Source organism: Acomys russatus, chromosome 3 (genome assembly GCF_903995435.1).
Source record: "Acomys russatus chromosome 3, mAcoRus1.1, whole genome shotgun sequence".
NCBI classification, from domain to species: domain Eukaryota; kingdom Metazoa; phylum Chordata; class Mammalia; order Rodentia; family Muridae; genus Acomys; species Acomys russatus.
Window position 1 is genome coordinate 58,323,646 of NC_067139.1, and position 13,601 is coordinate 58,337,246.

General features: G+C 47.7%; 1 protein-coding gene across 1 annotated transcript in view; it reads right to left on the minus strand.

Annotated features, from left to right (window-relative positions):
* The window catches only part of Cacna2d3 (calcium voltage-gated channel auxiliary subunit alpha2delta 3), an 811,541-nt gene extending 808,438 nt beyond the window's left edge, over positions 1-3,103 (minus strand). The window contains exons 1-2 of the mRNA XM_051140839.1: positions 2,960-3,103; positions 2,207-2,288 (exon numbers count right to left, since the gene is read on the minus strand). Of these exons, the coding sequence (XP_050996796.1) occupies positions 2,207-2,288; positions 2,960-3,081 (204 nt within the window). The 5' untranslated portion in view covers positions 3,082-3,103. The remainder of the gene's footprint in view (positions 1-2,206; positions 2,289-2,959) is intronic.
* Between the last annotated feature and the right edge of the window lie 10,498 nt (positions 3,104-13,601).

A 13,601-nucleotide genomic window follows, 5' to 3' on the forward strand; every position in this document is an offset into this window, starting at 1 on the left:
CCTAATGCAAGTTGCCAGAAAATTGAAAACAAGCAAGAGGGTGACAGTACCCTCGATTTTCCAAGTGACGTTCCGTCTCTCACACTCAGAGCATCTCCGATCTCCTCCCATTCATGCTGAATTCTCTAACCCAATGTTCTTCAGCGTCTTAAAGAACACAGTCATATCTGGGAGATCAATACGGCTCAAAGATCTCAGCAGAATGCTCCCCAAATCATCTATCACACACCCTCCTGACCACTCCTGAAAGTACTTGCCAGGCTACCCAAAGCCATGGGTATCTCATGACCCCTGTTGTGGAAGATGACACACAGCAGCAGATACCCACCCTGGACCCTAACAGAAAGCACCGCTTTGCCTTCCCCTGGAATGACTGACACAGTGCCAAACAGCAACAAGGAAGGGCAACTAAGCGTCACACAGCTGGAAACAATCACACACTTGTCCAGCTGCAGACCCAGCAAGAGCAGAGCAAGGCTGGCGAGTTCGATATCAGGGACCACCCTGATGAGAAGGCGAGAGAAGTGTCTGAGCCATTTCCAACTTGCTTGTACAATAAGCAACAATAGGACTGATGGAGTTTGTGCAGCGTGCGTTGTGTGCTCTAACTTCCAAACGAAGAAAAACACGTATTTCATATGCTTCCCAAAATCTGAGCTGGAAGCTGTATAAGCACAACCAACACCAAAAGGGGGGACAGGGGGCACAACTACAACATGCAGATGAGAAGAGTCTCTTTAAAGTTATACAATATGGTCACTTCTTTCAAAGCACAGACAAAATACGCAGGCTATGTCACAGTCCGGAGCTCGTCACATAAAACATCTGACAAGCAGGCAGCAAGCCAGAGTATGGCCAAGGCTGGACCAAATTAAAAGAATACCAGGGGGGAAAGGCCATTCTCATAAATATGGCGGGTCCAAGGCATGTAAATGACCATCTTATATAAAAGCAGATCAACGCATTAAGTTTTACCAACTGACTAAATTTCAGTGCACTTCTTCCCAATCTAAAGGTAAACAGTCTTCTTTATGGCTTTAAGGAACCTGGTGCCTGGCTCTTTTCCCCCAGCCAGTATACTTTGCCATCCCATTATTGGATAATGCTTTATTATAATACTTGAATTTCATGTGACAAACGGTTTCATATAATGCCCCGATATGCTACTCTCTGAAATGGAATGCCATAAATAAAATATGGACTCGGTTACCAGGCAGCATGCACAACACATATGGCACATTGGCCCAAAAACCACATTTTAAAACGCTTAAAAGTTAACTTAACAATTTTAGCTGTTTATACCCATTCTCAGAGAATTGTCCCCTAAAGGCCACTCTTATTTTCTATTGTCAAGAGAATATTTGGATTAACTTGGTTAATTTGCTAACTTGAAATCCTCTTCACCCGCTCTGATCTCCACCCCTACCCACCCACCAGCTCATTCTTTATCTTAGAAGGAAGAAAAGAGGCCATATAGCTCGCAATGTAATTTTAAGCATAATGCTGCCTATTTGAATTAAAACCGATGCAGCTTCTGATAAGTGCCTAATAATCAATTCTCCATTCTCATTACTCTACAGAAATATATGGACGCAGACCAATTTCTGAAGTTTGTGGACCACTCTCCGAGCTTATTACCCGGCAGTGCAGCTGAGTGGAAAGATAACCACATTCATTCTTCTTATCTGTAATGATGTAATGCACCCCAGCCCTGAGTCTAGATGATTGGGGAATAATGGGATTGTACAACTGCAGGGATGACAAACAATGCTGCTGGTGTCTGTCTGATACACTGAACCCCAAGACTCCCATGCAAGGTGGAGGCTCAAAAAAAAAAAACAGGAGCCGGTTCTGCCCCTTGGATGAAGTTAGCATCTTTTGGCCAAGGAAGCATCTGCTCTGGCACTGAAACAGCAATATAGACAACTGAGAGGAGAGCCGGGCAAACACACTGTTTCCAAGCCCCAGCCAGGACGGTGTCGGAGTGAGTACCCTGCTTTTCTTTGTGTTTAGAATCAAGTGTCATCTAAAAATAACCGGTCGGTAGGGAGAAGTCACTGCACAGTACAATGCCAAGAACCCGGAGATAGGAGACTACTCTGATAACTGATGCAGCTCTGGGCTCACGTTTGTTTGGAAAAACTAAATCTGCCTCCATTTTCTGTGCTAGAAAAATCATCGCTGTCTGTCACCACAGAAACCTTACCTTTTGCAGAAGCTGGGAACCGGAGTACTTGGCAGCAATGGATTTTATCTCCCCACCAAAAGCGGAAGCCCACAGCTTCACTCTATGGGGAGAAAGGGCAGAGGAAGAAATTAACACCTAGTGTCACCGTCACACACGCGCACACACTGGGTTGAGGCTGAAGGAGCAGGACGATAGAACATTAAAGAAAATGGGAAATAAAGAGAGAAAACGTTCTCTCTTAGAAACTATCAGCACCAAACTGCAGAACCACAGAGGAGCGCAGGAGAGGTTCTGGGGTCACCAGAGTTCAGAATGTGTCAAGTCTCCCTGGCTCTCCAAAAAGAACACGGGCTTTCATAGAAACAACTGCCTGGTTACTTAAACACCTTAAATGAGCATCACCTGGCAAATACTACTCAGAAAAAATCCACCCATCCCCCGCTTCCTGGAAAAGTGGGATGGCAAGGTAGCAGAAAAGAGGACCATTAAAACAGCCCGTGGAAGTTGCAGTCGGTAAACCAGCTCCAAACTTGGTGCTGTCACTTGAGGTGAACCTCTCCAGGTCTTACACCCTAACCCTACCAAGAGGGCGAGAAGGTCCCACCCCAGTCTCGCTGCTCCACGCTGATGCTGAGAGGCAGGTGCAAGAGGCGAGGCCCGCACCCGCGGCTGGTCCTGCCCAGCCGCACCTGCAGGCGCCCAAACTTGGGTTCCCTGAGTCCCCCGGGCGCTGACGGCCCCTCCCCGGGAGTCCCAGCACTAGGCACTTACACGGAGAGCGGGATCTGCTGCTCCGAGCGCACCCCGTTCCCCAGCGCGGCGTAGAGAAGCGCGGTGACTAGGAGCGCCGAGGCCCCCCGGGACGCGCAGCGCAGCGAGCCCGGCCCGGCCATCCTGGGCTCCCTCCGAAACGCCGGCGGCGGGCGGCGGCGGCGGCGACTGGAGCGGCCGCGGAGAGCTGCGCCCGGCGGGCGGGCGGTGGGCGAGCGCGCTTGGCAGCCTGCTCCGCCGCGCGCCGCCCCTCCTGCCTCTCGCGCTCTGGGCTCACTTGGGGAGCAGGGGAAAAAGGGAGCGGAGTGGGGGGTGGGGTGGGGGGAGGGCGGAGAGGAGGCGGGAGGGAGGGCTGGGAAGGAGGCAGGAACGGGAGGAGGGAGCGAGACGCGCCTCTTGCGGCGGCAGCTGCCCGGCCCCGCCTCGGCGGCCCCGGGGAGTCCGGCGGGCCGCGGCGGGAGGGCGAGAGGCGTCTCGCGGGCGGAGACTCTCAAACTCTAGTGTCCTTGGCCGCCACGGCTCGTGCCCTGCCCGGCCCGGCCCACTGCGGCCGCTGAGTTCTTTACAACTCCGCAGTCCGCCGCCACGGGTGCGACTCTCGGTGGCCCCGGGCGGTCCCCAGGCCCTAGAAACCAGATTGGAGTGGATGCGGGGGCCCAGGAGCGAGGCCAAGGACCCCGCTGCTCCACACTTTGCTAGTGCTTGCTCTGGTCAAGAACCCCGGGGATGGGTCAGAGGCGTTGGGATAGGAGTCTGCGGAGGCTAGAGATGGTGCGACCCCTTCCCCATGCCCCTCGCGGTTCCCTGGGAAGAGGCAGAAGTCTGGAAAAGGCCAGCAGGCGGCGGCGGTGGCAGCGGCCCCTCTGGTACTGCGGCGGAGCAGGCTGGGGATGGGACAAGGGGGTCGGGGTCTGGAGAGTGCACCGCGGCGTGGCCGCCCACCGATGCCTCACTGCCGCCGCGACTAGTGGAAAGCGCGGAGGGTGGCGCTGCAGTCGCAACGCGGGCGCGGGAGTCTGGGTTCGGACACGGGGCGCCGGCACAGCCACCTCAGGCGCTCAAGACCATGGGCTGGGGTGCTTCCGAGCTAGCGAGGCTCGGGGCCCGCACCGTTATGCGGTGCACCCAGAGACCGGGGTGTCAGAGCCGGAGAGGAAGCAAACGCAGCATGGAGTTGGGCAGACATCCTTCATTATGCTCGGAGCCCTGAGGCTACCCGCACCAGCCCCAGCCTCGGAGGAGGCAGCTGAGCGTTAGCGAGGAGGCTTCTGAATACCTACAGTGGAAGCCCCAGGACTTCCCTTTCGCCTAGGTCCCCACCCATGGAAAAGCCTTGTCCCCATCCTCACACAAGCTCTAGGGTGTGACTAGGAACTTTGTGGAGCCCTCGCGCGGGCTGGCGGTAAAGACCTGAGTCATCCTTGCCTGGCGGACCGCAACTCCGGTTGACCCGGGCAGCTGTGCGCCGCTGACTTCGCCTTGTCTCCTAGCGCTCTCGCCACCTGGGTTCTCCTTATGTACATGTTTTTTCTGCCCCTGAGACTTTATAGTGGTTCTTTTTTTTTTTTTTCTGTTACCCTGAACCCCAGGTTGCAGAGAACTGAGTAAGGGTGGGCTCTGGCGTCCACTGGGTGGTATCTAACTAGGATTCATCCCGGCTCCCCTAGACAGCGGTCTCTGGAAAAGTTATCTTAGCAGTGGATGATTGGATTACTGCGTTGCCTGTGAGGGGCTCTTTAAGGGGCCTTTTTCCAAGTACTGGCAGACCCCAGCCTCCATGGGCTTAAAACTAGCCATACATCTACCTAGGGAAGCAGCCGCGGGAACAGGCCCCCCAGGAGAGCGGAGAGCGCCAAGTGCACCCCGCCCACAGGTAGTGTCTCTATGGATGACTAACTGGTTATAATGAATTCTCCGCTTCTGAGCACACCTCCCGCCTATGAAAGCGTGCCAGCCCTTCCCAAACCGAACCAAGCACAGTCTGACCCCAGGGCAAGTGGTCCGTATGGCTTTGACACTCAAATTGGGGACTGAGATAAAATTAATTTTCTTGCCAGAATGCAATAGCTTTCTAAATGCAAGCTTGAGTGGCTGAATAGGTGAGTACATACCATCCCTGATTCATAAGGTTTCATCGGCCCCTCTTTTGTATCTGTATGCTAAAAAGCCTTTCTCCTACATTTGTCCATCCACTCAGTAAGGGCCAAGCATCTTGGACAAGATGGACACAGTAGGGCATGCTGTAGGGGCTAAAGGTGAGCTAATCCAGCAACTTGCCCTCCTAACATTTGGACACGGGAAAAGACCAGGCCTTTCTCCGATAGCAATAATGGGAAAAAATGCGAATGTACATTTTGACACAGGATCAACATTAATGTACATCAAGAAAAAAAAATACATGTTATGCCTTGATTGGTCTTGTGTCCCTAACTGATGAGAAGTTGAGACAGGGCAAAATGATAGGGCTCGTTGTAAGCAGCCACCTGAGGGTACCAAGGCTGTGACCACATTTGGTGACTGCCACCTGGCACAGGTGGACCCCACAGTGGTTTTACGGCAGATGGAGAGTCTTAACCGAGAGAGAGGATTTTGAGAATTAGTAACTATTAAACACAACGGTCTTAGGCAGAAACATGGTACACTTCCATTTTCTGCTTGTGCAAAAATGAAAAGATCTCAAAGGGTTGTAAGGATGTGGGAGCCTACCACCCAAGTGTTCTGTCCCTTTTCATTATTATAACATCCCGTGAATAAAGGGAATCTAGGTGTGCACTCTTACTTAACAGAGGGGTATAGTGAGACCCAGAAGGGCTTGGTGAATGGTCCAAAGACCATAGCTAGTTACAAGAAGGTGACCTGGCTTCAGACCAGGATGCTCTGAACAGTAAGGCACTTTCTGCTACATCAAATGCAACATGGAGGATTTGGGTCCTGCTTTTAACACCCAGAGGCAGGCACTTCAACACACAACTTTCAGCTGCAGCACTGAGTCCGGCCAAATGAGATTGTCACTGGCCAGTCCTGCCGGCTACCAAGCTTGCACTGTGTCCTGCAGCAATGAGCCATGAGATGGCAACAGCTGTAAAGAATGAGCCAGAAGTGGATGCTGTAAAATGCTCAGCTGTTCCTAGAGTAAGGAACAAGCTCAGCAGGAAGACCCCAGAGGAGCACTTCCTGGAGGAGAGCTTTTGCCACCCCGCCTGCCCCACCTCACCCTTGAGCTTTAGAGCAAGTAAACTCTTATGTTTGTCATAATACCTTGAGGTTGTGAGGGCATTTAGTAAGTGGTAACAAGGACGGTCACACAAAGGTTGTTCGGTCCCACAAGGATTTTCAAACATCCCACTGGATGTTCAAGGAAGAATTACATTTAGAACTACCAGGATGCAGGACTTAAATCTATTTTTATGTATGACTATATCAATACAAAGGAGCTTGTCTTAATAAACTGAATGCCACTCCTGTGTAACTAACTGTAGGAAGACGGTGCTGATCCTTACCAAGAGATGTGTTTGTTTGGAAAGTGGATTTCAGTTTGTTTTTTCTCATTAAAAAAAAAAAAAAAAAAAAAATTACTTCCCCAACAGCAACCAAGCTTCCTCGTTCTGAGTCACTATCCCAGCTCAACTATACAGGACTGCACAGGCTTTGGCATTTGTGCTTAGTACACACAGAAGCACAAACAAAGAATGGCCATTATATCTTGTGTTTAATCTTGAATGAGCTTCCCACACTGAAATGCCTCTTATTTTTACAATAATAATTTATTATTTTTTATTAAATTTTTTGGTATTATCAGATCAGACATCATTGATCTCTCTCTTTTTTTTTTTTTTTTTTTTTTTTTTTTTTTTTTTTTTTAAATAAACCAAAAGCAGGTCAGAGTGAGAATCCCAAGCCAGGATGGCAAGGGTGGGGCAGGGGTATAGTGTCTGGCTGGGTAAAGCTGTGCCCTTGTAGGCTGGAAAGAGATACCAGCTAAAAGGTGATGCTGGTGCTAATGGAGATGCAAACTGTTTGAAGGAACAAAGCATCAAATGCTTTAGTGAACTTTTGACCCAGCATTTCCGGGACCTTATCTTACATTTACTAAATGAGAAAGACTTAAAATCCTGGGCCCGTGGAGAGATGGTGGGATGTCAACAGCTCTCTTCCGAGAAAGGCAGGTAAATAAAGGCACTTACCACCAACCCTGATGGCTTGAGTTCAGTCCCTGGAACTCAGCTGGGAGAAAGAGAGAACCGACTCCCGAAAGTTGTCCTTTGACCTCTGGGTATATTATGGGTACACACAGAGAGAGACACATGTGAAACATTCACATATAAATGCAATAAATCTTTGTTCTCTCCAACAGTGTCCCCCAAAGCCACCTACCACTTCATCCTATGGACACAGACAACCTTTTCACACCCAGGTGCCTCTTTGGTTCTCACTCCTCCACACCCAGCCAGTGACACTGGGCCCTCAGTTGAAGCCCAGCTCCCAGCTTCCCAGACACACTGGCGTACATGCTCACACCCAGAAGCTCCCCGCTACTGCCACCTGGTCCAGCACACCCCAATTTCAGCCTTAAACACCTTCAACCACTTCTTGATTGATCGCTCCTCCTTCTGCACCTACGAACACCACCTCTTTAGAAAAGAAAAAAAGGTCAAGATCCTCCCTCCAGTGCCTTCTGCATTAAGATCCTTGGCTCCTCAGCCACCTTCCTGTGCTTACTGTAATCAGCCAGTCTACTTGGAGTTCCAAGGGAAAGCCAGGCTTATTTTCTCCTGAGGCCTTTGCATGTACGATGTCCTGTGCCACATCCCTCTTCCTCTTGATCAGCCTGAGGTTGCTTCTCACTAACTTGAGTCTCTGTAAAGGAGCCAGTGTGGAGAGAGCTTCCAGGAGAGGCTCGAAAATAAAAGTATGCACACCTTGGTGCTCTTGGCTGCAGGTCTTTCTCTTCCTAGTAGTTACCACTACTCGTTGACTGGCTGGCTGGTTGGTTGGTTGGTTTCTCCCATGGCTATAGTAAGATGGTCAGAGTTCCAGACACACTCCAGAATGGCTGCTACACGCTGAAACCCCTTTCTCCTAAAATCATACCATTCATGCTTTTTATGCTGCAGGACCTTCATCCCCGAGACCCAGTGCCTTGCAAACAGCACTGGGCTTTACCAAGACAGTGAGGACCAGGGAAACTGTGTTTCCGGAACTGATCCTCACAGTTCTGGAGGGAGATAAGGAAGTTGACACCACATCAAGCACTGGCTTTTGACCTAAATGCTGCTTTCCACCTTTAGAGCCTGCCTTCCCTCCAGGTGCTGTTTGTAGCCCCATGTGCTGAGGAGACTGTACTGATGACAGGGTATTCTGCTTTCAGGAGCAGTTCAGCCGTGTCTGACATACAGCCCCAGGAAAGCACAGACCTGGAAACAGCCTTGGGTCCACTGTGTCAAAGCTCCTGCATAGAGTAGATGTTCAGGCAATCTTGAGCTGAATTCAACCAGATGGGATGATTCTTTCCAATGTTAAGCCTTCTGCTGACCTGGAAGAAGTAGACCCTTGAGCCCCCAGCACAGGAAATAGCAGTAAGTGGCCAGGGAGCTTAACTCTATACCAGATGTGGCCCTTCTATTTAGCAGCTGTCCCAACTCTGAAAAGGTTGTCACAGGAAAGGGCAAAGAGCCACCCCAGAGAAAGGTACTTGGAGGGATCAGCTGGCATGGAACAGCTCCCCCAAGCCAATGGATGCCAGCCACTGGGGCTAGCGCCAGTTGGTTAGGGGATGGACTTAAGGGCTCTGTGGTCCTCTGGTCCTTTCCCTATCCTAGCCCCTCTCCCAACATGAGAACAAGCACCCAGTGAGCCTCTGATCTTTATTAGCAAAATGACTCCGTGTGGGAGTTCATGCCCACGGCTGTGCCTATGTGTGTACATGATTGTGTGTAAGGCCATATATGGCACTGTATGAATGTGTGTGACTGCATGCACATCTGTGGTAATCATGCCATTGCATTTTCTTAGTCTGCAAACAGAGGTGTATCCTACAGCAGGGGAGGACTGGCATTCAGTTGAGAGGATCCCAGGAAACTGATTCTAGCTGCCCCCTTTGTCTCTGGGGAACACGTGCCTCACATTCACATAGCCACTGTGGCTTGCACAGTGAGGTGGCAGCTCAGCAGCCACCCTCTCCAGTCAAGAGAAGATGCTCCTGTGAAACAGGAAGTGAACAGTTGGAGCATATGCTGATGCTGCTGTTCTGGGTCTCACCAGGCTGAATGGAGAAGAGAAGGAGTCATTCACGCATCACACACCTTCTAATTGTGTGAATCGAGAGTCGCTTATTTCCATAGAGGACAGGCTGTCTTTTGGGAGCAGAAAGCGTCTTTCCATGGTAAGATCTGCTTCCTTTAAAATAGTTGGTGAAATTGCAAGGCTTCCAAATGTCTATCAAATAGAAACTGGTTAAAAAAAAAAAAATTAACCACAGTTCATCGCATAATGAGATTTCATATAGCTACTTAGAAAGGGGGAACACAGCCAGGCATGAGGGTGCACACACGAATCTGTTGCCCCAGAAATGGAGGCAGGAAGGTCAAGAGACAAGACTGGAACAATTTAATAAGACTCTGCCTCAGAATAAAGTAATGGCACATGGGTGAGTGATAAAGCACTCTCTAGGATACATGAGGCTCTAGAGTCAATCTCCGTCCCTCTATAGATAAATGAATGAATAACTAACTCACGCTTTTTAAATAAAAAGAAACGCAAGTTCTAGGTACTGATATGCCTATATGGCAAGCTGTCCATTATAGTGCACATGTTGGGAAAAAAGCAGGTCATAACACAGTACACACAGCACACACCCATCTGTGTCATATTAAAGGATACAGGTGAAGACATTTAGCTTCATATGTTTTAATTTGCTGCAGTTTGAATGTGGGAAGTCCTCCATAGGCCCATGAGTTTGCACAGTTAGACCTCAGCAGGTGGTGGCTGTCTCGGACTGTTGTGGAACTTTTAGGAAGTAGGGCCGAGCTAGAGGGCAGTCAGTTTTTGGGAGGCTGTAGTCTGCTCTGATTACAGCCTAGCTCTCTGCCTCCTTACCAGCTCCACATAACAAGCACTGGCTACATGTTAGACTGAGCTGATAACCGTGGCTCCCTGACCAGGATGGAACGTTCCCCCTAAACCAGGCACCAAAATAAACCTCTCTTCCCTTAGGTTGCTTCTCTCAGTGTTTTGTAATAGCAACTAAGAGCATACTTAAACTGGCAACAAGAACTCCCACAACAAAGACAGGGCTGAAGAAACAAAGGAAAAGTATTTTTCTTTTCTTTTTTTCTGGTTTTTTTTTTTTTTTTTTTTTTTTTGAGACAGGGTTTCTCTGGGTAGATCTGGCTGTCCTGGAACTCATTCTGTAGACCATGGTGGCCTTGAACTCAGAGATTCACCTGCCTCTGCTCCCTGAGTGCTGGGACTAAGGGTGGCTGCCACCACTGCCCCAGCCAGCCCCAAAGGAAAACTTACACTTTTGCTTTTAATTCATTGGGATTGTTTGAATCCTGATGAGGAGTGTGTAGAGTAGATGACGTCAGGGGCTAGACACATGCGAAACAGCAAACTGACACAGGTATTTCCAAAGGGTGGTACGTGTGTGACAATCAGCATCTAAAATCAGTGCTGCTTGGAGCATCCTTAGGGCCCCTAGAATGCATCCATTGGTGCTGTTCTCACTGTGGACAACTGTTCCTAATGCAGAATTTCATTCTGATGCTGCTTTTCAACCAGTTACATGTGAAAACTTTTTAGAGGGGGTGCTTTGGGAAGAAAGGATAAGGTAATTAAACTCTGGAAATATCAATAATTGCAAAAGTAAATTTCTCTGCTACATTACATGTATAATAAAGATAAACAAAGTATTTAAATTTTTGTATGAAATGACTGAATCCATAAGAAAATAAATTCAAACGCCACACACATTTATATATGTACACACACACAGTGATCTCCTCACACACAGTGTACATAAACATTTACATGAATACATATCCGTGTATGTGTGTGTGTGTGTGTGTGTGTGTGTGTGTGTGTGTTTGAAATCAATCTGGGAGCATCCACCTTCAATTTCTTACCTCCAGTCCGACTCTCTAATGCCTTCAGAAGGCGTTATATCTTCAGTGGGTTATAGTTTGGAAGATACGTTTATACTGATAAATAATCTACGAAAACATAAACACATTCTCCAAAAATGCACATTTGGATGAGATTAGCCACTTCTTTATTATATTTGCTTATTTCATGATTTATGCTTTTCCTTGGTGAAGAGGCGAGGAGGAGGTATGCGTGTGCCACGGCACAAACATGGAAATCAGAGGACACCTCACAGGAGCTAAATCTCTCCGTGCACCATGTGGGTCCCAGGGATCAAACTCAAGGAAGCAGTCAGGCTTAGCAGCAAGCACCTCAAGCACCTGAGCCATCTCACTGGCTCTAGATACTGTTTCCATTCTGCTTGTTAATAGTCTGACGCAGCACAAAATAGAACTGGCAGGACAAACGGAACATAACTTCTGTGGCACAAACAGGACCCCCTCGTTGTGTGACCATTGCATCTTCTTCCTTCTGTACCTGTGCACTTCCTGTTATATGAGTTGGGATGGCGTTGACTCCCTGTCATGGCCTACTTATTCAAAGCTTCTTGTGAAAAAAAAAATAAGAATGGTCACTTTTTCTTTAGGTCTTGAACAATTATGTATTTCAGGAGTATGGCTTGACGTTAAAAAGTAAGGGTTCTTATCCAAACTCGGCTGAATGAATTAGAAAGCATTGGACAGGTGTGTTCTTCGTTACATGCATTAAAGCAGCAGTCTTGTTTAATAGAAATTTTGTAAATCCTTTTAAGAACTTGGTGAAATAATTGTGAAGACAGCAACATTTTGCTGTAAGAACATTTATCACAATATTATCTATAGTAGACTGAGGAACCATGCCACTGTCTGAAAATGGTACGTAGGTTAAACTAATTATGGTTGATTCATGTAAAATTATGCTGCTGTTAAACTTGTTATTACAACTATGGATGTGGCACAATGAGGGAGCATTTCCCAGCGTGCACAAGGATCTGGGTTCCATCCCAACACCAGAAGAAAAAGAATGGTGTAACTTGTGCCAATGCTAGCTGTACAGGTTAGTTCTGTCAACTTGATACAGTCTTGGGTCACCTGAGAAGAGGAAACATCAGTTGAAGACTCACCTCCATCACGTTGGCCTGTGGGCAATTCTGTGGTGGCATTTTCTTCATTAAAGATAGATATAGAAGGGCTCATCACACTATAAGCAGTGCCACCCCTGGGCATGTGTTCTGAGTTCTATAGGGAAGGAGGCTGAGCAAGCCTTGAACAGCAAGCCAGTAAGCAGCACCCCTCCACGGCCTCCTGCAGCCTCTGCCTCGAGTTCCTCCTTTAGCTCCCCTCAATGATGGACTCTAAGCTGTAAGACAAAATAAACTGTTTCCTCCATAAGTTGCTTTTGGTCAGTGTTTTTGGTTTTTGTTTGTATATTTGATTAATTGGTTGGTTTTGGGTTTTTTGAGCCAGAGTTTTTTTGTGTAGTCTTGGCTGTCCTTGACTAGCTTTGTAAACCAGGCTGGCCTCAAACTCACAAAGATCTATCTGCCTCTGCCTCCCCAAGTATTATAATTAAAGGCATGTGCCACTATGCCCAACTAGGTCAGTGTTTTATCATAACACACACACACACACACACAAAGTTGAATACTACCTTAACTACAAAAAGTCACATCAATCAAACCCTTTAAATGTATATTTCGACAATAGAAATCCAATGCTTTAAAATTTCATTCTGCCAATGTAGGCATATAAGCCAGAAACATCTCTCAAATACCTTTATTACTGAGGAGTTACTATGTTTTCTCTTTTTTATTCAAATTTTTCTTTTATAATGTAGAAGCAACATATGCATGTAACTTTTAAGGGTTCAGACAGTATAGAAAAGTAAAAGAGGGTATGAAATCTCCCTTTTATCCAAACCAAAAAACTCTTAACATCTTCTGCTTTCAGTGGTTGTTTTTGGTTGTTTTTTGTTTGTTTGTTTGGTTGGTTGGTTTTTAGTGTGTGTGTGTGTGTGTGTGTGTGTGTGTGTGTACCACTGTGCTATTTACACTCCAACTTTTTGTTATTTAATTACCAACTTAGTCACTTTGCTTCAGTTTGCTTTGTTTGTATAACAGTGGTAGGGATTGAACCTGAAGGTTTTGTAACCCTGACAACAATAGGCAGTCTCCTTCCACAGAGTTATAGGCCAGATGTGCTGGCCACTCTTGGTTGTCAACCTGCCGATACCTGAAATGAAATACAATCCAGAAATGGGGGCACACCTATGAGAGATTTTCTGCTTGGTTTGAAGTGGGTGAATTCACTTCTAGTCTGGATCTTTGAGGTAGGAAGACACACACCTTTGATCTGGATCTTGAGGCAGAAAGACATACATTTTATGGGACACACCTTCTGCTGAAAGGCTATATAAGGACATAGAAGGAAACCTTTGCCCTTTGTCTGCTTGCCTTCGCCTTGCTAGCACATCCATTCCTTCACTGGCACTAGAGCCCACTTCTTTGGGATTCCAGCATATA